We start from the raw sequence: 21,878 nt of genomic DNA, 5'->3' as shown, positions 1-21,878 counted from the left end.
AAACACCTTGGCCACGACCAGGACTTTGGTAAGAAAGAAATCCATGACGACTCTTAGCTTGTTGAACCAATACCAAACAAACAAACAAAATCTACCCACACTATTCCCAACTTTGTCAAGACCTCAAGAGAAAACAAACTATTTACAAACAATAAAGGTATAGCATCCACTGATGATAATCTCTGGAGAAAAGTAAGAAGCAAACCTACTGCATTCATGAAATCATCATTCTTGAAGAGTATTCTCAGCAAGTGGCCCAGCATACACTCTGGATCAGCTCGACCTACCAAAAGAAGAGGGGAGGAACAAACAAAGGAATGAGTAAGTCATCCCAGTCAAGCAACTCAGACCTCTGGAAAGGCACCTGGGTTATTACAAGTACCATTAAAATGCCAGCAAAAATAAACAGAAACAAAGAAAAACTTTTTTGATGAACCAGATTTCATAAGAAACATTCTCTAAAATTAAAAGTGACAATATAAAAACTTGAGACACTGCTCTCTAACTTTCCCATCTCCCAGCACATTGCCTACACAGCCATGCCAAACTAAATAAATGTGCAGTAGACCCAGACCAGCATTACTAAGAGTACACAAGGTCTAAAAAAGAATCATAAAGGAGCCTAAGAGAAAGAAAACCCCTGATTTCCCAGTCAGATTTAGGTAGGAAGCACTTCTTTTGACGGGTGGCCTGGAGGAGATAAGACTCCAAATCTAATCTCTTTTTCAACTATATACCAAAAGTAGCAGAAATGCATCCTCAAACCTGTAATGATATTCCAGGTTGTGGGGGCAGGCACAGGAAGGGAATCCCACTAAGTAATACCAACTCTAAAGATATGATAAGTTTGGCCACCTTAACTTCTCAGCTCCTGGGGAAAGAAAGGCCAGGAACCTAGAATCTACTCGATACAGGTAAAAGAATTAATGATTGGTAGAATCATTGGTTTTTAAAACAGATACCATCTATTTTAATTTTCCTTTAAGATTATTAGAGTGGCAAATTTAGTCAAACTCAAAATACAATTTAGGATAAAGAGAAGATGTGAGCCACTGCTATGAAGTTTCTACCAAGCTATAATCAGTATTCCAAGGTAAACCACAAAAAGAAAAGTTACAGAATGGTATCATAAAAACTAGATGAAGACCTCAGATTACCTTTCTCTCTTAATAAATGACAAAACTGGCATCCTCACTTTTATTAATAGAAATTATACCTAATAACATAAGAGGTAGGGAGGAAAAAACTGCCTTTAAAATTTTCTCCTGAAAAGTGTATCAATCATCATTCTGTCTCTCCCTTCTTCATACCATTTCATCCTTTCCAAGGCCTTTCCAAGGTCACTAAGCATGATCATCCCTCTTTTAATTCTTTTCATAACCCCATAAGTTAACTTAGTTTCTTCTCTCACATTCACATTTATACTTATGCTCTGATTGCCTGACTGAAGGTAAGAGTTAAATAGGTGAATAGTCCTCCAAAGTCACAAGTGAGGATGTCTAGGACAAGAGCAACAGGTAACATCACATAAATAACTAGACACTCAATTTGAAATGCCTAGCTTACTTATATTTGAGAACAAAAGTCTAGGAAATAGAAATAAACCCTGTACCATTCAGGTATATATACAATGTTCTTATTTTATAAGTCCCACTCATTCTCATCTCTCTCCACACATACAATATCTCTTTTTTCCACAAAGGACTGCTTCTCACTTCACACAGAGAAAGTTTGATTTAAGCTTTCCCACTGGTACTCTTAGAGAAGACATAAAATGGCAAAGTCTCAAGTCTCATATAGTTCTGTATCATACCAAATTCTATGCCAAAGCAGACTGGATTGTCATGGTTCTAATTAGCCCAAAATAAAACAAATTAACATGAAATGGCATACTTCAGCTGCTGAGATACTAAAGTAGACATCAAGAACTCTATTTATTATTCAAGGTTCCAAGTATCCGTTTCATAACTAAAAGGAAGGCACTTAATGTATTCAACTACATTTCCTCATAGTAAAACGGTAATTATCCCTTTTATTCCTGCAAAGAATCCAAGTTCATAACTGTTTCAAACTTGTTTGAAAAATTAAAGCACAGAGAATAATCTCTTCTGTGTTAAAAGTCAGAAAGGGAGAACATTTTCCTCTAAGTAATCCTATCAATGGAGTCAATAAGGTACACCTACATAATTTAGCTCCTTAGTTATCCTCTATTTGATATGTAAATATTACAAAAATTTCAATTTTTCTAGAAATTTATTTTTCCTTACTACCTCACCTTGAGCAATATTTTAACAATTAGATGGTCTTAAAACTTAGCATGAAAGATGCTATTTCAATTTTCCTATTAAGCTATCTTCTTTTGTAAGAAAATTAGAACCAGGCTTAAGAGAACACAGGTCTCACCAGGATGTCGGTCATCAAATGGGTCTGGATCCCCCTTACGATATTCTTCAGTTTCTTTTTCAATCAATTCAGACATCCTAGCACAAAGGGAAGACAGGGTCAACTCTAGACAAGCATACAAAAAAAAAAAAAATGTACCACCACCTACTATAGTCAATTCAACAAAGTGTAAAATAAAAGTAAAAAGTGAGAAAAAAGATATTTTCCTAATGAACACAGAGATCTAAATAAAACAATGTCCACTCCCAAATTCATTCTTCTCTCCACTTGCCTGTCTCAAAAAATTGGACTACCATCCCCTCAAGGAGCCAAAAACCTAGGAGTCATCGTTAAAACCTTCCCTTTCTCCTCACTCCCACAACAATTCTTTTTGGCACTACCTACACAGGTATCTCCTGACTTCATTTTTTTTTTTTTAAGTTTTGTTTATTTTGAGACAGAAAGAGTGCAAAAAGGGGAGGGGCAGAGAGGATCCCAAGTAAGTTCCACGCTGTCAGCATGGAACCTGACACAGAGCTCAAACTCAAGAACCATGAGATCATGACCTGAGCCAAAATCAAGAGTCAGGCACTTAACCAACTGAGCCACCCAGCGACCCTCAATCATTTCTTTAAATCTTGACCATTCCTATCCCTGCCCAGAACACCATCATCAAATGCTTGAACCACCTGCGACAGCCTTTTCTCCAAACTTCTTGCTTCAATGTTTGGCAATTCATTCTCCAACTTCCAGCAACTTACCACAATAACCTCAATTAAATCCAAGTATGACCATGGCTTATACTAACCCAGCCTCTGTTGGCATCTCTGACTTCTACTCTCCATTCCAGTTTAATAAGCTTCAGTCACATGGTCTTCTCTGCTCTTCAGAGAGTTCACAATTGTTTCAGGGCCCTAAGTGCTTTTACTTCAGCCTGTGATATTTTCCCCCCACCCCCACTCCTAAGCTCCCACCCATATCCCAAGCAATCACTCATCTGCTTTCTATCATCACAGATTAGTTTTGCCTGTACTAGAATTTAATATAAATGGAATTGTTTACACTATTTTTATGACTGGCTTCTTTAGCTCAGCATATTTTGAGTGATCCACGTTATTTGTTACATGTATCAATAGTCTTTTTTTATTCATGCCTTCTTTTTGAAATAAGAAAAATCACATTTTGAATACTCTAAGACTGATATTTTAACCTACTGTAACGACAATCAAATACAAGGTTTTCACACTCTCCAGTATCTGTCATGCTCTGTCCTAACTCAAACTCTCCTATATGCTTTATGTCTACAAAACCATACTTCCTAGTCTTAAAAGTTAAGCAATCTGCAAAAACTCTTGCCCTTTCTGGTATATTTTTCCCCAGTAAGTCTCGAAAGTATTTCTACTTTTTCTACCCTTCCCTTTAAACTCTGAGAATTATCTTTGCCACAAAGGGCTGTGACATAAAATGTTTAGAATTACATACCATAAGATCTACTAGTATCTTCAGATGAAACTAAGCAATACAGCACAGAAATTAAAAACATGGATTCTGGAGCCAGATGGCTAAGGTTCAAATCATACCTCTTCCACTGTGTGTGACTTTGATCAAGTTATTTAAACTTTCTGTGCCTCATCCGTAAGATGAGAGGAATAGTCCCTACCTTAGAGAGTTTCCTTGAGGTTTAAGGTAATATATGTACTCTGCTTTGAACAAACCTTACATGTGAGAGCTAGTTAAGTGTGGTTACAATGAAAACTGAGAATCGAAAAAAAACAAACAGAAAAACAATTTAAGGTAGATTTGACTGGGATAGGGCAGGAAGGAGTCTTATGGAGGTAGTACTCAAGTTCTTTAATGTGATATAGATGATAGTTTTGCAAGTAAAGAATCCATCAAGCAGAGTACTGTACAGTACATGTCTCAATAATATGAAAAAACAAACCATAGAACTTGGGTAACGCTCACATAGCTTGGCCCAATTCCATTCTCTTTTCACAGAATCAAGTCAAAGATTTGACTACAATAAATAAAAAAACATAAATAGTAAATAAAAAGTCTAAGATAAAAAAACATATTTTTCTTAGGAAAACTGCCAAAAAAGTAGTGAAAGTTGTGGCAAATAAAAGAAGAGGTAAGCCTGAAACTCATTTGCTGTTCATGGAATATACCAAAACACCCAAAACATGCAGTCAGTTGAGGTGGGGGTAAAGAAGAGACCACAGACATGTGAAAGAACTTCAGGAAATATCCAGTGAACTACCACACCCACAATTTGGATGACGGGAATTGCCCATTTCAAAAATACTGGACTTTTAACACATCCTACTAGCTCTTAAACCTGTCTAACGTTGAATATCCTTAAAGATCTTGCTCCATGTAACTTTATTTTCCACTCCTACCTTATATTCGCCCTTCACTATGGTAGAGGGCCCTTTCCTCACTGCCACAAAAACATGCCCCACACCTTTTGGGATGAGCACTGGTTGTTGTATGGAAACCAATCTGACAATAAACTTCATATATTGGAAAAATAAGTAAATAAATAAAAATTAAAAAAAAAAATGCCCCAGTTCCTTCTCCCCTCGATGCTTTTTTTAGTCACATTTTTCACTTTTCCTAGAAAACCTTCTTTCTCTGCTTCTCATCAAGCTATATCCACCATCTTTCAATTCCCTATTCCAAAAAACCTTTACCACAGGAATTAGGAGTTAAAACCCAAAATTCTAAGCTTAGGTCTCCACTGTCTGGCTGTCTTTTGCAAGTAGCTCCAAAGAAGGGTGCCATTTAACAATGCAGCTCTCAGTGATACTTTTAGTGACAAATGAGGAAACTGAGGTTCAGGGAAGTATCTGATAGTTGCAACACACAAAAGGTCCTCAAATATTTGCTGAGTGAATAAAAGAAACTGACTCATTAACATTCTTTCCATACTCATAACCATTGCAATATTAAAGAACCATACTGCCCAATTTAACACCTCATTAGATATTAATTTGTACTACTACTCATTGTTTTGTATCTGCTAGTTGCCCCCCAGATGGTGATCTCCTTGAAGACAGAGCCCCTCTAGGCTTTGCACTACTGAATATCACAGCACAGTGACTAAGTGGAGAGTCAAATATGATCATGAATGTGAAATATTCTTCAAAATAAAACATTGAGTATCTTTAGTATATGTACTCAATAAATACTTTTTCCAATTAGGTGAAACTACCACTAACATTGTTATCCCTATTTATGACTCTCTTCTTTTAGTTACAGCAATAGTTCATATTTTAACTGCACAATACTTAGACTCTTTAATTCACTGTGGCTGCATTTCAAGTATCTTGTGATCAGTAGTTCTTAATCTCCAATGCCTCTACAAATTAAAATCCACTTTCCACCCGTCAGCAATAATCCTGTTCCTAAAAAAAAAATAAACTGCACTTTTCACATGTTCCCCATATATCAACAGCAACAAAGCATTTATCCCTATTTAAACTTTCAAAAGATCATAGTTCTCTTTATTCCTATAGAATACATCATTGCATAAACAAAAGGCTTTTTTCTCTGCTGTATCAAAGATTAGATGTTAAAGATCCCCATGTTCCAATGACCTCCTCTTTAGAAAAACCATGGGCATCCCTCTCCAGCCTTTATTTTTCATTCTCCTGTTTAATACAATCATTTAGTAAAATTATGTCCCACATAGTTACTATGTACCAGGCATGCACATGTCATTGTCCAAGAAGACACCAATAAAAAAGGTGTAGTACCTGTCTTTAAAAAACTTACAATTTAGTAAAGTGACACATGAAAAAAAAAAAAAAAAAGAATTATAGTACAATGTGATTAGAGTTAAAATGAGGGGAATTATACCACATTTTATGTGTGTGTGTATATGTGCATATACACACATACGTATACATATATATGAATGACAGAAGTATTAAAAAAGAAAAAAAGGAGTGCCCAAACTTACCTGGGAATGTCAAAGTCAGAGAAGGTTTTACAGACATGATTCTCAAAACTGATTCTTTGTCAGGCAGACAGACATACCAAAGAAAGGCATTTCAGGCCAAAGGAACACAGACATTAGAAAATACCGTACTATTCCTTACTGAAAGAGACTAATACTATGAGGCAGAAAAGAGAAGCGGGGGCCAAATCATAAATGGCTTCCTAGACTACTCTACAAAGTTTATATTTTATTCTGTAGGAAAAATGGAGTCAGAGAAGAATTACAATCAAAGACATAAAAATCAGATTTGTGTTTAGAAAGAGGACTCTTTCAGCCAATAGAAGGATGTATTGGAGGAGGGTAAACTGGATATGGAGAGAAAATTCACACTGCCTAAGAGGCCAATCAAGACATGATCAGTATTAATGAATAAAGTGGTAAGGGGGAATAGGGAAGAAGAAAAAGCAGAAATCCTGCTTGGGGGCTAAATTGTACTAGAGAGGAATACACTGGGGAGATGATTTTCAGGTTTTTAGTTTGAAACTATGTACACCAAGCAGGGAGTACAAAGGGAGTGAAAGAAGGAGGAGGCAGGATGAATATGATAAGCTCTATTGTAGACATGGTATGTTTCAGGTGTCTGCAAATAGCCAGGTAAAGATGGGTATACCAAGCAGCTGAGAAAAGGGTCTGAAATTTTTAAAAAGAGGAGTCTGAAGCAGAAATAGAAATTTTAAACTGAACCTAGGAATAATGTTTTAAATCATGGACAGGAATGAAACTAGGTAGAATATTCAGGGTGAAAAGAAAAGAGAACCACTAACAAAACCCTAGGATTGAAACACAGACAAGAGAAGAACCTAAAGAAAGAGATTAAGAACTAACAGCCTCAAAGGAAAAGTAAGAAATGTAAGAGCTTCAAGAAGTAGTGAGATAAAGATGGATTTAGAATTCACATTCAAGATAAAAATGTTCCCCTACTCTCCAATTTTTCCCTTTTTTTAAATGAATTTTTAAAAATATACAATTGTTTATACCTGGTAAGGATAGGTACCATGTCCTGCCCACTGCCATGTTCCTTTTCCCACTGCTCCAGCAGGGTAGTGAGCTCAGCTTTGGAGTCCACATGCACCGCTACTGTAGTCATGGCTTGGCCTAAGGAATCAAAAATATAAGTAAATAACACATGAACACAGGCAAATAAACTGGACATACTTCCTACAGTGATAAAGGGGGAGAAAAGGGATGAGCAAGCAAGAAAAACTTAACTCTGAGACCCCCCCTCAGATAATTTCATTTGTGGTACAGTGGGAAACCCAGCACTGGGAGCCGGAATACTCTTCAAGTCCTCTCACCCCCTCCCAACTTCGGTTTGCTTAACTGTCAAATGAGACAAACTGGATGAAAACTGTGATTCTTACCTTTCTAGGATCAGGAACCCCTTTTGAGAATCAGACAAAAAGCTGGGATCCCTTTCTCTCCTCAAAAATGCATATGTCTACATACCACACATAGAAAAATCCCTTGACTTAGATCTCTGAGGACCAAAATTCTGAAGCTACATATTTTGAGAGAGAACGAGAGATAGAGCACGTGTGCACAAGCAGAGGAAGATCACACAAACACACACACACACACACACAGAGAGAGAGAGAGAGAGAGAGAGAGAGAGAGAGAGAGAGAGAGAGAGAGAATATCCCAAGCAAACTCCATACTATCAGAACAGAGCCCAATGCAGGGCTCAATCTCATGAACCATGAGATCATGACCTGAGCTGAAATCAAGAGTCAGATACTTAACCGACTAAGCCACCCACCCAGGGTCCCTGAAGCTTTTTTTTTTTTTTTTTAATAGAAAATGTAGCAAAAACCACTCCCCAAAATATTTTGCTCTCGTAAATCTTTGGGAGAAAGTTCTATGAAAGATAAACAATATATTCGTGTCAATTCTTAACAAAAGGACAAGAACTAAAGTGGATCATTACCAACATGAAAGTTGAGGAGCATTATAAACCCATTTATCCTTCAGGCTTCCTAACCTCTCTCACAGCTGATTTCCTAGGAAGAGCATGAGAGGATGGAAAGAAGCAGAGAAGTTGCTAGGTTGAGTGGTCAGTCCACAGATACAGAGGGACAGGGAGCTGAGACAAGCTTTGAAGGAGATGCCATGAGACATCCACATGAGGAAGAGAAGTTTATTTATAAGGGGCTCCAAAAGGGATAAATGAGACTCAAAGGTTTAGATGGCTTACAGACCAACTTCTTTGCCAAAGTAGTCTTAAGATCAAAATGTCAGACTTTCCCTGCAAAATTTGTTTTCACAGAAATAGCAACCACTCCATAAAAACACTTTAACACTGGGGTGCCTGGGTGGCTCAGTCAGTTAAGCGGCCGACTTCGGCTCCGGTCATGATCTCACGGTCAGTGAGTTCAAGCCCCGCGTCGGGCTCTGTGCTGACAGCTCGGAGCCTGGAATCTGTTTCAGATTCTGTGTCTCCCTCTCTCTGACCCTCCCCTGTTCATGCTCTCTTTGTCTCAAAAATAAATAAACGTTAAAAAAAAATTAAAAAAAAAAAAAACAACACTTTAACACTAGAAAGGGATTACTATCTGATCTAGAATTATTAACTCTTCTAAAGATATCTACCATAAGACCAAAGGAAATACATGTGAAAAATACCACCAAATGTCTAGAATGTAAATATTTGTGGAGCACCTGGCTTGCTCAGTCAGAGGAGCATGCGCATCTTGATTTCAGGGTCATGAATTCAAGCCCCACGTTGGGTGCAGAGATTACTTAAATAAATTAAAAAAAAAAAACTTTAAAAAATAAAATAAAATGTAAATATTCGTGTTTTAATAAAGTAGAGGCACTTCTAACAGTACATTGTGATTCATGTCACCAAAGGAGACTATTTCCAAATAAAAATTTTTTAAAGTCTTCTTTTCTGGAGAGAAGAATCCACATTTTTATTGTTTTAACTTTTTTATTTTTTCTTGAGAGAGAGCGTGAACGGATGAGGGGCAGAGGAAGGGAGAGAGAGAATCCCAAGCAGGCTCCAGGCTGTGAGCACAGAGCCCAAAACGGGACTTGATCTCACAAACCATGAGATCATGACCTGAGTTCAAGTCAGAAGCTTAACTGCCTGAGCCACCCAGGAACCCCCAAGAATCCACATTTTTAGCCTCTCTAGCCAGAGTCACAAAAAAGGAAATACTGCAGGTGTGACTAATACAGACCTCTGATTTTAACTTGAGAAAACCCAGGTTGTATTTTTCAGTCACCATGGACTATGCATTTTTTAAAATAACTGTATTTGGAATGATTTTAGATTTATAAAAAAATTGCAAAGGTAGTAGAGAGAATTCAAATATACCCCTCATCCAGTTCAGTTTCCCCTAATGCACCATAATAGTTTATAGCAGCACAATATCAAAATTAAGAAACCCAACATTGAGGGGCATGTGAGTCGTTCAACTGGTTAAGCATCAGGGACTCTCAGTTCTATGCATTGGCATATATATCTTAATGCCAGCAGCACAGTGTTTTAATCACTGTAGCTTTGTAGTAAGTTTTGAAATAAGTGTGAGGGGCACCTGGTGGTTCAGCTGGTTGAGCATCTGACTCTTGATTTCAGCTCAGGTCATGATCCCAGGTTGTGGTATCAAGCCCCACTTTGGGCTCCACACTAAGCATGGCGACTGCTTACGATTCTCTCTCTTCCTCTCCCTGGTTCGTGCTGGAAGGAAGGAAGGAAGGAAGGAAGGAAGGAAGGAAGGAAGGAAGGAAGGAAGGAAGGGGAAAGAAAGAAAGAAAAGAAAGAGAAAGAAAGAAAGAAAGAAAGAAAGAAAGAAAGAAAGAAAGACAGACCCAACATTGATACTTTATCATTAAATAAACTCAACTTAATTCAGATTTCACCAGGTTTTCCATCCATGTCCTTTTTCTGTTCCAAGATCTCATCCAGGATACCATGTGGCACTTAGTTGTCATGTCTCCCTAGTGTACTCTGGTCTACAAGAGTTTTTGAGTTGTTTCTTGTTTTTTCAGGACCTTCACAATCTTGAGGAATACTAGCACTAGGAGTTGGGGGGGGGGGGGGGGCACAATAATTTAAGCCAATTTTTTTAGACAGTAAAATTTTATGATGAAGATCTAGAAACTGGGCAAAGCAGTAACAGCAAAATTAATTTCTTAAGACACATCCCAAAAGTGTTAAGAAAAAGATGGCTTTCCTGGTGAACTCTAATAAACATTCAAAGAAAATTAACATCAATCCTCAAATCCTTTCACAACATAGAAGAGAAAGGACACTTGCTAATCTATTCCATGAAGCCAGCATTACCCTCATGCCAAAACCATATAAAGCCATCACAAGAAAACTACAAATATCTTTCATCAATACAGATGCAAAAACCCTCAACAAAATACTAGCAAGCTGAACACAGCAACACGTTAACAGAATTATAGATCACGACCACATGGGATTTATCCTAGGAATGCAAAAGTGGTTCAACATACAAAAATCAATGTAATATATTAATTGGATGAAGAAAAAGAATGCATGCTTATCTGATTAACAGAGAAAAAACATCAGATAAAATCCATTACCCTTTTGTGAAAAAAGAAAAAGTAAACAAACTCAAACTGGGAACAGAAAAGAACTTCCTCAACATGGTAAAGGGTATTTAAAAAACCCACAGAAGGGCACCTGGGTGGCTCAGTCAGTTAAGCATTCGACTCTTGATTTCAGCTCAGGTCATGATCTCATGGTTCGTGAGTTTGAACTCCATGTCTGGCTCTGCGTGGACAGGGATTCTTGAGATTCTCACTGTCTCTCCCTCTCTTTCTCTGCCTCTCCCCCACTCACACTCTCCCTCAAAATAAATAAACTTTAAAAAAAAAAAAAACCCACAGGTAACATTACACTCAACGGTGAGAATGAAAGCTTTCTCCCTAAAAATCACAAAAAAAGACAAGGATGCCTGCTTTCACACTTATATTAAACACTGTACTGGAGTTCTAGTCAGAGCAGTTAAACAAGAAAAAGAAAGAAAAAGCATCCAAGTTGGAAAAGAAGTAAAACTATCCTTAGTCACAGGTAACATAATCTATATATAGAAAATCCTAGAGAATTCACAAAAAAAAACGCTAATTAACAAATTTTAGGAAAGTTACAGAGTACAAGATCAACACAAAGAATCAGTTGTACTGCTACATGCCAGCAACAAACAATCCAAATATGAAATTTAGAAAATAATTTTGGGGCGCCTAGGTTGACTCAGCTGAGCATCTGACACTTCATTTCAGTCATTTCAGTCAGGTCATGATCCCAGAGTCGTGGAATCAAGCCAAATTCCCTCTTGGGGCACCTGGGTGGCTCAGTGAGTTAAGCATCTGATTTCAGCTCAGGTCATGATCTTGTGACTCATGAGTTAGAGCCCCACATCGGGCTCTCTGCTGTTAGCATGGAGCCCGCTTTGGGATCCTCTGTCCCACTCTCTCTGCCCTCCCCCACTTGCTTTCTTTCTCTCAAAAATGAATAAACATTTTTTAAGTTTCATTTATAATAGTACCAAAAATAACAAAATATTAAGGAGTAAGTTTAACTCCAAAAAGCACAAGATTTATACACTGAAAACTACAACATATTGCTGGAATAAATTAGAGAAGACTTAAATACACGAAAAGACATCTTATGTTCACGTTATTAGAAGATTTAATACTGTTAAGAAAGCAATACTCTCCGAAATGGTCAATAGTCAGTGCAATCCATATCAAAATCTTAATGACATTTTTTTGCAAAAATGGAAACACTGATAACTAAAACTATCTTTAAAAGAACAAAATTGGAGGATTCACACTTCAGATTTCATTTACTTATTGTAACCTGAGAGAGAGAGAGAGAGATAGAGAGAGAGAGAGAGAGAGAGAGAGAGATTCCTAAGCAGGCTCCATGCTCAGCACAGAGCCCAATGAAGGGCTCGATCCCACAACCCTGGGATCATGACCTGAGCCAAAATCAAGAATCAGATGCTGAACCAACTGAGCCACCCAGACACCCCCCACACTTATTTCAAAACTTACTACAAAGCTACAGTGATCAAAATAGTGTGGTACTGGCATTAAGATAGACATATACACCAATGCAACAGAACCAAGAGTCCAGAAATAAAAATTCACATTTATAATCAACTAATTTTCAACAAGTATGCCAGACCATTCAATAGGGAAAGAATTTATTGAAAGACCAATAGATCATTATTAGAAAGACTAATGGTGCTGAAATAACTGGATATCCACATACAAAAGAATGAGGCTGAGGCCTTGACTCATCCACATACAATAATTAACTCAAAATGGATCAAAGACCTAAATGTGGAAACTTAAACTATAAAACTCTTAGAGGTACACATAAGGGTAAATCTTCATGGCCCTGAAATTGGCAAAGGATTTTTATTTATGACACCAAAAGCATAAGCAACAAAAGAACAAACACATAAACTGGACTTCAATGTTTAAAACTTTTGTGCATCAAGTGACGTTATCAAGAAAAATGAAAACACAATCCATGAAATGGGAGAAAATATTTGCAAATCATATCTGATAAGGATCTAGTATCCAGGATATATAAAAAACAATTCAACAACAACAACAAAAACCTGACTTAAAAAAGGGCAGAGAACCTGAATGGGCACTTCTCCAAAAGATGCTCTATATCATAAAATGATCTATATTCATCAAAGAAATGAATATCAAAACCACAGTAAGATACCACTTACATCAACTAAAATGACTAGAATCAAAAAATCAGAACATAATGATCATAAGGGTGCCTGGGTGGTTCAGTCAGATAAGTGTCCAACTCTTGATTTCGACTCAGGTCATTATTCTCCCAGTTCATGGGATCGAGCCCCGCATTAGGCTCTGTGCTGTCAGCTGCTTGAGATTCTCTCTCTCTCTACCCCTCCCACTCACACACAGATGCTCTCTATCAAAATAAACATTAAAAAGAAGAAGAAAATAATGATCATTGGCATGGATGTGGAGAAAATGGAAAGCACACTGTTGGTGGTAACATAAAATGGCATAACAACTATGGAAAAGTTTGGTGCCTCCTCAAAAACTTTTTAAAAAGTTCAACATAGAATTACCATATGACCCAGCAATTCCACACTAAGGTTATATGCACAAAAGAACTGAAAAAGATACTCAAAGAAGTATTTGTACACAAATGTTCAAAGTTAGCATATTCACAATAGCCAAAAGGTGGAAACAATAGCCAAAAGATGTTTATCGAAAAATGAGTGGATAAACACAATGTGGTTACATTTATACAATGCAATATTACTCAGCCACAGAAAGAAATGAAGTACTGATATATGTTAGGGCTGTGAAAGAAAACTGAAAATATTCAGGGCACCTGAGTGGCTCAGTGGGTTAAGCATCCAACTCTTGATTTCAGTTCAGGTTATGATCTCACAGTTCATGTGATTGAGCCCTGCGTCAGGCTCCACGCTGATGGTGTGGAGCCTGTTTGGGATTTGGGGATTTCTCGCTCTCTCTCTCCATCCTCCTTCCAAATAAATAAGTAAAACTTTTAAAAAAAAATTGAAAATACACTAAGTGAAAGAAGCCAGACACAAAAGGTTATATATTTTATGATTCTATTTACACAAAACATCCAGAATAGGTAAATTTATCAGAAACTTGCCTACTGGTTGCCAGGGGCTTGGGATTGGGGGAACATATGGAGTACTGTCTAATGGAAATGGGGTGATGAAAACATCTTGAAACTAAAAGACATTGTAATGGTTGCACAACATTGTTAGTCTACTAAATACCACTGAATTGAACGCTATAAAATGGTCAGTGGTCAATTTATGGTATGTGAATTTGACCACAAGTTTTTTTAAGTGGGAAAAAAATCAGGAGGAAATGCCTCTTGGATAACTTAAGAGATCAACATAGAACATATAAAGGCAAAGTTTAAGGAAAATATTATGTTTAATAAAGGTTAACTCAAGGGGCACCTGGGTGGCTCAGTCGTTAAGCCTCTGGCTTCGGCTCAGGTCATGATCTTGTGGTTCAAGAGTTCGAGCCCCACATCAGGCTGTCTACTCTCAACACAGAACCCCACTTCAGATCCTCTGTCTCCCTCCCTCTCTGCCCTTCCCTGCCTCGCACTCAATCTCCTCTCTTAAAAATAAATAAACATTAAAAAAAATAAAACTAATGGGGGGCCTGGGTGGCTCCGTCAGTTGGGGGTCCAACTTCAGCTCAGGTCATGATCTCACAGCTCGCGAGTTGGAGCCCCACATCAGGCACTGTGCTGACAGCTCGGAGCCTGAAGCCTGCTTAGGATTGTGTCTCCCTTTCTACCCCTCCTCCACTCACACTCTGTCGCTTCTTCAAAAATAAATAAACATTTAAAATTTTTTTTAAAAATAAAAAGTTTAAGAAGAAAAAGGTAAAATCAAGGGCACTGAAATACTAAAATTTTAGAATTCAATTTAGAAACACATATATTCTTTTGGCATCATTTTCAAAACTTCCATTTAATTATGTTTATGAATAACTGTAATTTGGGGAATAACTGTCACTTGCCCAGGCAAAACTTAAACTTGTAATTGACTAAATTAATATTGGGGTGCCTAGGTGGCTCAGTTGATTGTGTGCCCAACTTTGGCTCAAGCCATGATCTCACAGTTGGGTGAGTTCGAGCCCCGCATAGGGCTCTGCGCTGACAGCCTGAGATCTACTTTGGATTCTGTGTCTCCCTATCTCTGCCCTTCCCCCGCCTCTCAAAAATAAATAAGCATTAAAAATAATTTTTGAAAATATCAATGATAATTTACTTTATTATCAATGAAAGACCATTAATATAAAATGTTAAAGGTGCAGTCATCTTGTTATGCACAGGACAGTGAAGGTACATTACTCAATTCACCACGTTTTAAAGTGAGCTCTTTAAGCGGTACACAGAATTTATGGCCTATCCAATAGTGACACAATAGCTACCAATTACTGAATATTAATATGGGACAGACATTTGGCTAATTTCTAATGTTATTCTGAATTTTCACAACAACCCTACCCTTTTTTTTTTTTTACAGATAATAAAAGGGGCTCAGAGAAGTCCCAATGACCAATCAATTGGTACTTTGGTAGAAAAGGATTTCAAGCATTCATATGCCAACTCTGCAAATATACCCGTGAGATCTTGGGTCAAGTTATTTAACTTCTCCAAATATCAACGTCCTTATCTGTGAAGTGGAAGTGGTTGTTCTGAAGGCTAAATGGTAATACTGTCCATGCAATGAAATAAAGGCCCACAAAAAAATATGCGGAATGTCCTAAACCTAAAGGTTGCCTGCTAAAGTATTTAGAGATGATGTGTCTGCAACTAACTTCCAAATGGAGCCCCGCATCGGGCTCTGTGCTGACAGCTCAAAGCCTGGAGCCTGCTTCTGCTTCTGTGTCTCCCTCTCTCTCTGCCCCTAACCCACTCGCATTCTGTCTCTGTCTCTCTCAAAAATGAATAAACATTAAAAAAAAATTTTTTTAAGTTGAAAAAAATAAGCATTTCCTTTACTAATTTGAACCAACTCTTAAGTATGTGTCACATGAGAAAAGCAAAGTGTGTGTGTGTGTACACACTCATGTACACGCACCTTACCCTGGAATAAAAGATCTCTGGAAAAACACACAAGCACCAGATAATATCTACTACTTTTGTGAAGGTAACAAATTTTCTGAGAGACAATGAAAGGAAAAACATTTTTCAGTATAGGTTGTTAACCTAGCTCTACCATTTTTCCACTATTTTGTAACCTTTTGTAATTTTTTAAATCATAAAATCTGTCCTCCCCAAATACACAATACTTAATGGCCTACCTGGCAGAAACTATACCAAAGCCTAAAATAAAGTCCATGTTAAGGACAGATCTTGTAAGGCTAAAATCGTGAAACAAATGTCTCAAAGCATTCTTATTTTTTAAATGAAGTTTGAAGATTCAAGTAAAATTTACCCAATAATAAGGATGACAAGATCACATATAACAATTTTCTATTCGGCGTCCATAACAATGACAAAATTAACATAAGGAAATTGATAATAAACCCAACTTCATTCACTCCAAACTATCTTGTGGTTCATTCTACCAGTTTCTTCCTCTACTAAATTTAACTGTACAACAGAACACTGCACTCAGCAACTACTCAAGGGATTTTGAGCATAAAATTACGTCCTTTATATTCCCCAATTTTTGTATTATCTCAACATCAAAAATGTTATCACCACTCAAATAGATAATACTGCTATGTACAAAAATCTTGACAGCATCAAGAAAAAAAATACGAAATCAATTCCTAAAGAGTCTTAATATACAATCTTTTATAAACCTTAAAGGTAAAGTTCAGTACACCGGAAAAAGAAAATTACAGGACATTGCCAATGAACTCCTCGCTCTGTACATTAACAAAGCGTTTAGAACAGGAAGATGATGCTAATAATTAAACGTGTATACTAATTAAAAGGCTTCGCTGAAAAGACTGAGTAAAGAAAAACTAAGGCCAATGTGACATGGACAAAGACAATTCATTTGGGACTCAAAAAGAACCATTACCCATACTCCAAAATTATTCTTCAAATTCGAAACCCAAGAGCTAGCACTACAGTAAGAGGAAGTGAGACGGAAACCGTCTAGGAAGAGAAGAGTTGAGCAAATGCCTGTCACCCTAGTTGAAAACGACTATAACCCCCGGAAATAGGCTCCCGGGAAGCTAGGCGGGCACTCCGAGGTTTGGTTCCCCGCAGTAGGACCCACACACCTCTCCCTCCATCCCTCCCCTCCACCATAGGGGTGGGAGGAGTGCCCGGAAAGCTCCGCCCCCCTCGCCCGGTCAGAGAGCCGGGCGGGTGCAAAGGGAGGTGGCACGAGGCCGAGGGAGGGGAGAGCCCGCCCAGGTGACTGGAGCTGGAGGCGGAGACACAGCCAGGGAAGGGGGCCGCCGTACGGCAAGGAAGATGGAGCCCCCCAGCCCGTACGGAACGGAAAATGGGAAGACTAAGAAGAAAAAGGTTAACGAGGGGAAGGGGAGGCACCCCTCCTCCAGGCAGGGGCAAGCACACCCCTGCCCCCCACTCCGGGCGGAAGAGTTACTCTCGGGAAGCTTCTTTTGCGGACTGAGAGAAGAACGTGGAGGCCCCGCCCCCGAGCCAAGAATCTGAAGAAGGAAAAGTCCTGTCAGGCCCCAGACCCAGCCTCCCCGGCGGCCCGGCCCGCCCCCTCCTCGCCGGCGGCCCAGGCAGGTGCCGCCCCTCCCCCCAGCCCGGCGCCCACTCTCCCTCCCGCCTTGACCACGCGCCCTGTCTCCTCTCGGCCCTCCCAGAGATCCGTCTCCCTCCTTCCCCCACTCACCTTCCCGGGCGGCTCCGCCGCTCCCCCCTGACCCCGCCAGCGGCCACAGTTCACACACACCGCCTCAGGTCCCGCACTCACTCTCCCTCACTCACACACAGCGCGACCACAGCTCCAGAGCGGCCCACATATTATGCGTCACTCGCGCGCTACGTGCCGCGCGCGCGCGCGCGTTCCGACTTGGCGCGAGGCTCGCTGGAAGGGGGCGGAAGGAAAACGCCAGCGCGAGGGAAGAAAAATCGAAGAGCCCGGGGCCGCCTGGGAAATGAAGTTCCTCTTCTAGGGGCGGGGCCCATCAGTCTTGATTGGCGCTTGAGTCCTCACTCCCGGCGCATTGACTTCTGGGATTTATAGTTTTTCCGCCTGTATGCGAACTGCTGTGTACTCATTGGCTGCTTCGGAAGGCGGAAGCGCATAGTGAGGCACCAGATCCACACAAGCTGGCGTACGCTACGACCGCTTGACACCTTCTCAGTAACCTTATTCTGCCTTGTGTGACTGCAGTGAGCTTCTGTTTTAGTCTCTCATTTGCCCTATTATACCTAGAGTATACCATTATCTAGGAAAATATTTCCTACAAGCTTATCAGAAAGCACAGCATTCATGAAACGGAAGACACTGGTTTTGTCTTCCTTTCTGTTCAAGACCTAACCTGTGGGATCAGTATTTATCCTAGGTGTCATATGAGGCAGAGAAAAGGAAAAAATTAAAAGGCCATAGATTAAGGCAGGGTCATCTAATTTAATTCCTTTATTTTGCAGCTGGGAAAAGTAAGGCCCAGAGAGAGTGAAATGACTTACCTAGCATCCCACACCCAATTAGCAATGGAACCAGAACGATTCTTGCCTCTGACTCAGGTATCCCTTTTTAGGGATATGAAAAATATATGTGATTCCACAGCTGAGCAAAATCTGTCCCTGATAAGACCCTACCCAGCTTTTCTCTCTCCAGGAGAACTGAACAAGTTTTTATGCATTTCTATGCAGTCCTCACAGCCAACACTTTCACAGGGGGATCAGGAACCCAGCAAACCTGCCTGCTGCTATACTCAGGTTCCGCAACTAGTAAGAAGCTGACCAGAGCCTGGATGCTGGATCTCTTGATTCCATTCCCCTTTTTCCAGAAAAGAGACCTCCCTCCTCATTTAACTATGTAACTTGGAGCAGCTGTTCAGACACAAAATTCTAGACTGTGGGGTGGCAGAGCCAGACTTGTCACCTCTCTGCAACCCTTTTACCTGCAATGACGGCACAGCTCACTTCTTTGTGCTTTTGGAACTTTGCCTATGTTAGTAATGGCCACTACCATTTCCTTTGACTTTACAGCAGGCTCAGTTCTGAGCCAGTGTTTAACCCACACTTTTTCATTTAACCTTCACTACTACCCCACAGGGTAGATACAGTTAGCCACCTATACAGATGAGAAATCTGAGCCCAGAGAAGTGGCCCAAGGAACGGGGATCAGATTTGTGGGTCCAGAGGCTGCACTCACAGCTTTCCTATACCTATCCTCCAGCACTCCTTGAGCTGACTTCCTTACTGTGCCTCCCTGAGCCACAAAACCAAAATGCATGAGGTTAGCGCATTTAAGCCTTAGATACCCTCCCTCTGTCCATGGTCTAGGTAACACAGCTGTGATTTCCCCACTGGCTGGGAACCTGAAAGAGCCCTTGTGGGAACCCAGGGTCCCACTCACCTGCTCCTGGTGCAGCCTCAGTCTGCCACCAGATGGCACTGCTCCCCTTCAGAAACTCAGAATGGGGCTCTGGGTCAATGATGGGATTGAAGAGCATCACAGAGGGACTTTGGAAAAGCCAGGACCTGGCACAAAAACAGACACATAGACCAATGGAATAGAATAGAGACTCCAGAATTGAACCCACAAAAGTATGGCCAGCTAATATTTGACAAAGCAGGAAAAAATATCCAATGGAAAAAAGTCTCTTTAACAAATGGTGCTGGGAAAACTGGGCAGCAACATGCAGAAGAATGAAACTAGACCATTTTCTTACACCATTCACAAAAATAAACTCAAAATGGATAAAGGGCCTAAATGTGAGACAGGAAACCATCAAAACCCTAAAGGAGAAAGCAGGAAAAAACCTCTCTGACCTCAGCCACAGCAATTTCTTACTCGACACATCTCCAAAGGCAAGAGAATTAAAAGCAAAAATGAACTACTGGGACCTCATGAAATAAAAAGCTTCTGCAAAGCAAAGGAAACAATCAGCAAAACTAAAGGGCAACCAACAGAATGGGAAAAGATATTTGCAAATGACATATCGGACAAAGGGCTAGTATCCAAAATCTATAAAGAACTCATCAAACTCCACACCTGAAAAACAAATAATCCAGTGAAGAAATGGGCAGAGAACATGAATAGACACTTCTCTAAAGAAGACATCCAGATGGCCAACAGGCACATGAGAAGATGCTCAACGTCACTCTTCATCAGGGAAATAAATACAAGTCAAAACCACACTGAGATACCACCTCACGCCAGTAAGAGTAGCTAAAATGAACAAATCAGGAGACTATAGATGCTGGCGAGGATGTGGAGAAACGGGAACCCTCTTGCACTGCTGGTGGGAATGCAAACTGGTGCAGCTGCTCTGGAAAACAGTGTGGAGGTTCCTCAAAAAATTAAAAATAGAACTACCCTATGGCCCAGCAATAGCACTGCTAGGAATTTACCCAAGGGATACAGGAGTGCTGATGCATAGGGGCACTTGGACCCCAATGTTTATAGCAGCACTTTCAACAATAGCCAGATTATGGAAAGAGCCTAAATGTCCATCAACTGATGAATGGATAAAGAAATTGTGGTTTATATACACAATGGAGTACTACTTGGCAACGAGAAAGAATGAAATATGGCCTTTTGTAGCAATGTGGATAGAACTGGAGCGTGTGATGCTAAGTGAAATAAGTCATACAGAGAAAGGCAGATACCATATGTTTTCACTCTTATGTGGAGCCTGAGAAACTTACCAGAAGACCATGGGGGAGGGGGAAGAAAAAAAAGTTAGAGAGGGAGAGAGCCAGACCATAAGACGCTCTTAAAAACTGAGAATAAACTGAAGGTTGATGGGGGATGGGAGGGAGGGGGGTAGGTGATGGGCATTGAGGAGGGCACCTGTTGGAATGAGCACTGGGTGTTGTATGAAACCAATTTGACAATAAATTTCATCTTAAAAAATTTTTGTAATTAAAAATAGGAAAATCCAGGACCAGGAGGCTGGAGAAGCAGAGCAGGAGCTATACATGGCCTGTAGAGTGGTCCTCTCTAGAACCTTTGCTCCACAATGCCTGCAGCCTCCCAACCCCTGCCAACACACACACAGCCACACAATTGATGGCACTCCCAGACTGCTACTCTGGGAAGGGGAGGAGACGGCACCCTTGTTTCCAGGCTGCAGATGCATTCCAAGCATATTCACTGATACATCACAGCACAGGAACGTGTGCCAGATACACAAGCATGCACACCTGTGCATTGGCACCAGGCCTCACAGACAACATTTTGACATCTAAGCACATACAAGCATAAATCCACAGATAGTCCAGGCCCACACACCTGGTTTGGTTCGGCACATTGTCCATGAATCACTGGAAAGAGATTCCTTGGCCTCTTTGGAAGAACATCTCTGGACTGTCCTCCCCTGCTCTGCCTGTGCTGAACCCCTCCCTATGGTGTGCCTCAGAAACAGCAGGCACCATCCAAAAGTCATGCTTACAGGGCTGCCTGGTGGCATATAAAGGGCAAGAGCAGCCCATCCCTGGCCCCAACACCAAGGGCTACAGAGTTGGATATGTTCTACCTGCCCTTACCCCTAAGCATGCCCATGTACTGGAGTAGGAAAATCAATAGCACCAAGTCCTCTGGGCCTCAGGATGTTCCACCCCTCTCTGCCACCCCTTCTTTCCAGTCACCTACTTCCAGGCTCACCAGATCCGGGTATTCTCACCAGCGCATTCCCACACTGGTGCCCACAGTTCCTGGGCCTCCTCCTACAACTCCTTGGGACCAGAAGATCAGGCCAGCTATCCCACATCAACCCCTGCTCCACTGTTGGCTGAACAAGACTGCTTCCGCAAGTGTCCAAGTGCCACAGGAGCCACCATGGAGTA

At 40.2% G+C, this 21,878-nt stretch overlaps 1 protein-coding gene across 13 annotated transcripts in view; it reads right to left on the bottom strand.

The window, feature by feature from the left end:
• The window catches only part of DCAF1 (DDB1 and CUL4 associated factor 1), an 88,060-nt gene that overhangs the window by 63,546 nt on the left and 2,636 nt on the right, over nt 1-21,878 (bottom strand). For 10 of the 13 annotated variants that reach the window (XR_008297135.1, XR_008297133.1, XR_008297134.1 and 7 more), the window contains exons 2-5: nt 19,444-19,568; nt 7,363-7,480; nt 2,404-2,480; nt 210-283 (exon numbers count right to left, since the gene is read on the bottom strand). Coding sequence is in view for 4 of the 13 variants with exons in the window: in XM_053219313.1 (XP_053075288.1) it covers nt 210-283; nt 2,404-2,480; nt 7,363-7,480; nt 19,444-19,540 (366 nt within the window). In the remaining 9 variants the exon portion in view is untranslated. Of the gene's footprint in view, nt 1-209; nt 284-2,403; nt 2,481-7,362; nt 7,481-17,748; nt 17,908-19,443; nt 19,569-21,878 lie in introns of those variants that run through there. The other 3 variants (XM_053219311.1, XM_053219312.1, XM_053219314.1) reach the window with 3 other exon arrangements.

Source organism: Acinonyx jubatus, chromosome A2, assembly GCF_027475565.1.
Source record: "Acinonyx jubatus isolate Ajub_Pintada_27869175 chromosome A2, VMU_Ajub_asm_v1.0, whole genome shotgun sequence".
Classification (NCBI taxonomy): Eukaryota; Metazoa; Chordata; class Mammalia; order Carnivora; family Felidae; genus Acinonyx; species Acinonyx jubatus.
This window is presented reverse-complemented; position numbering and strand designations above follow the sequence as displayed.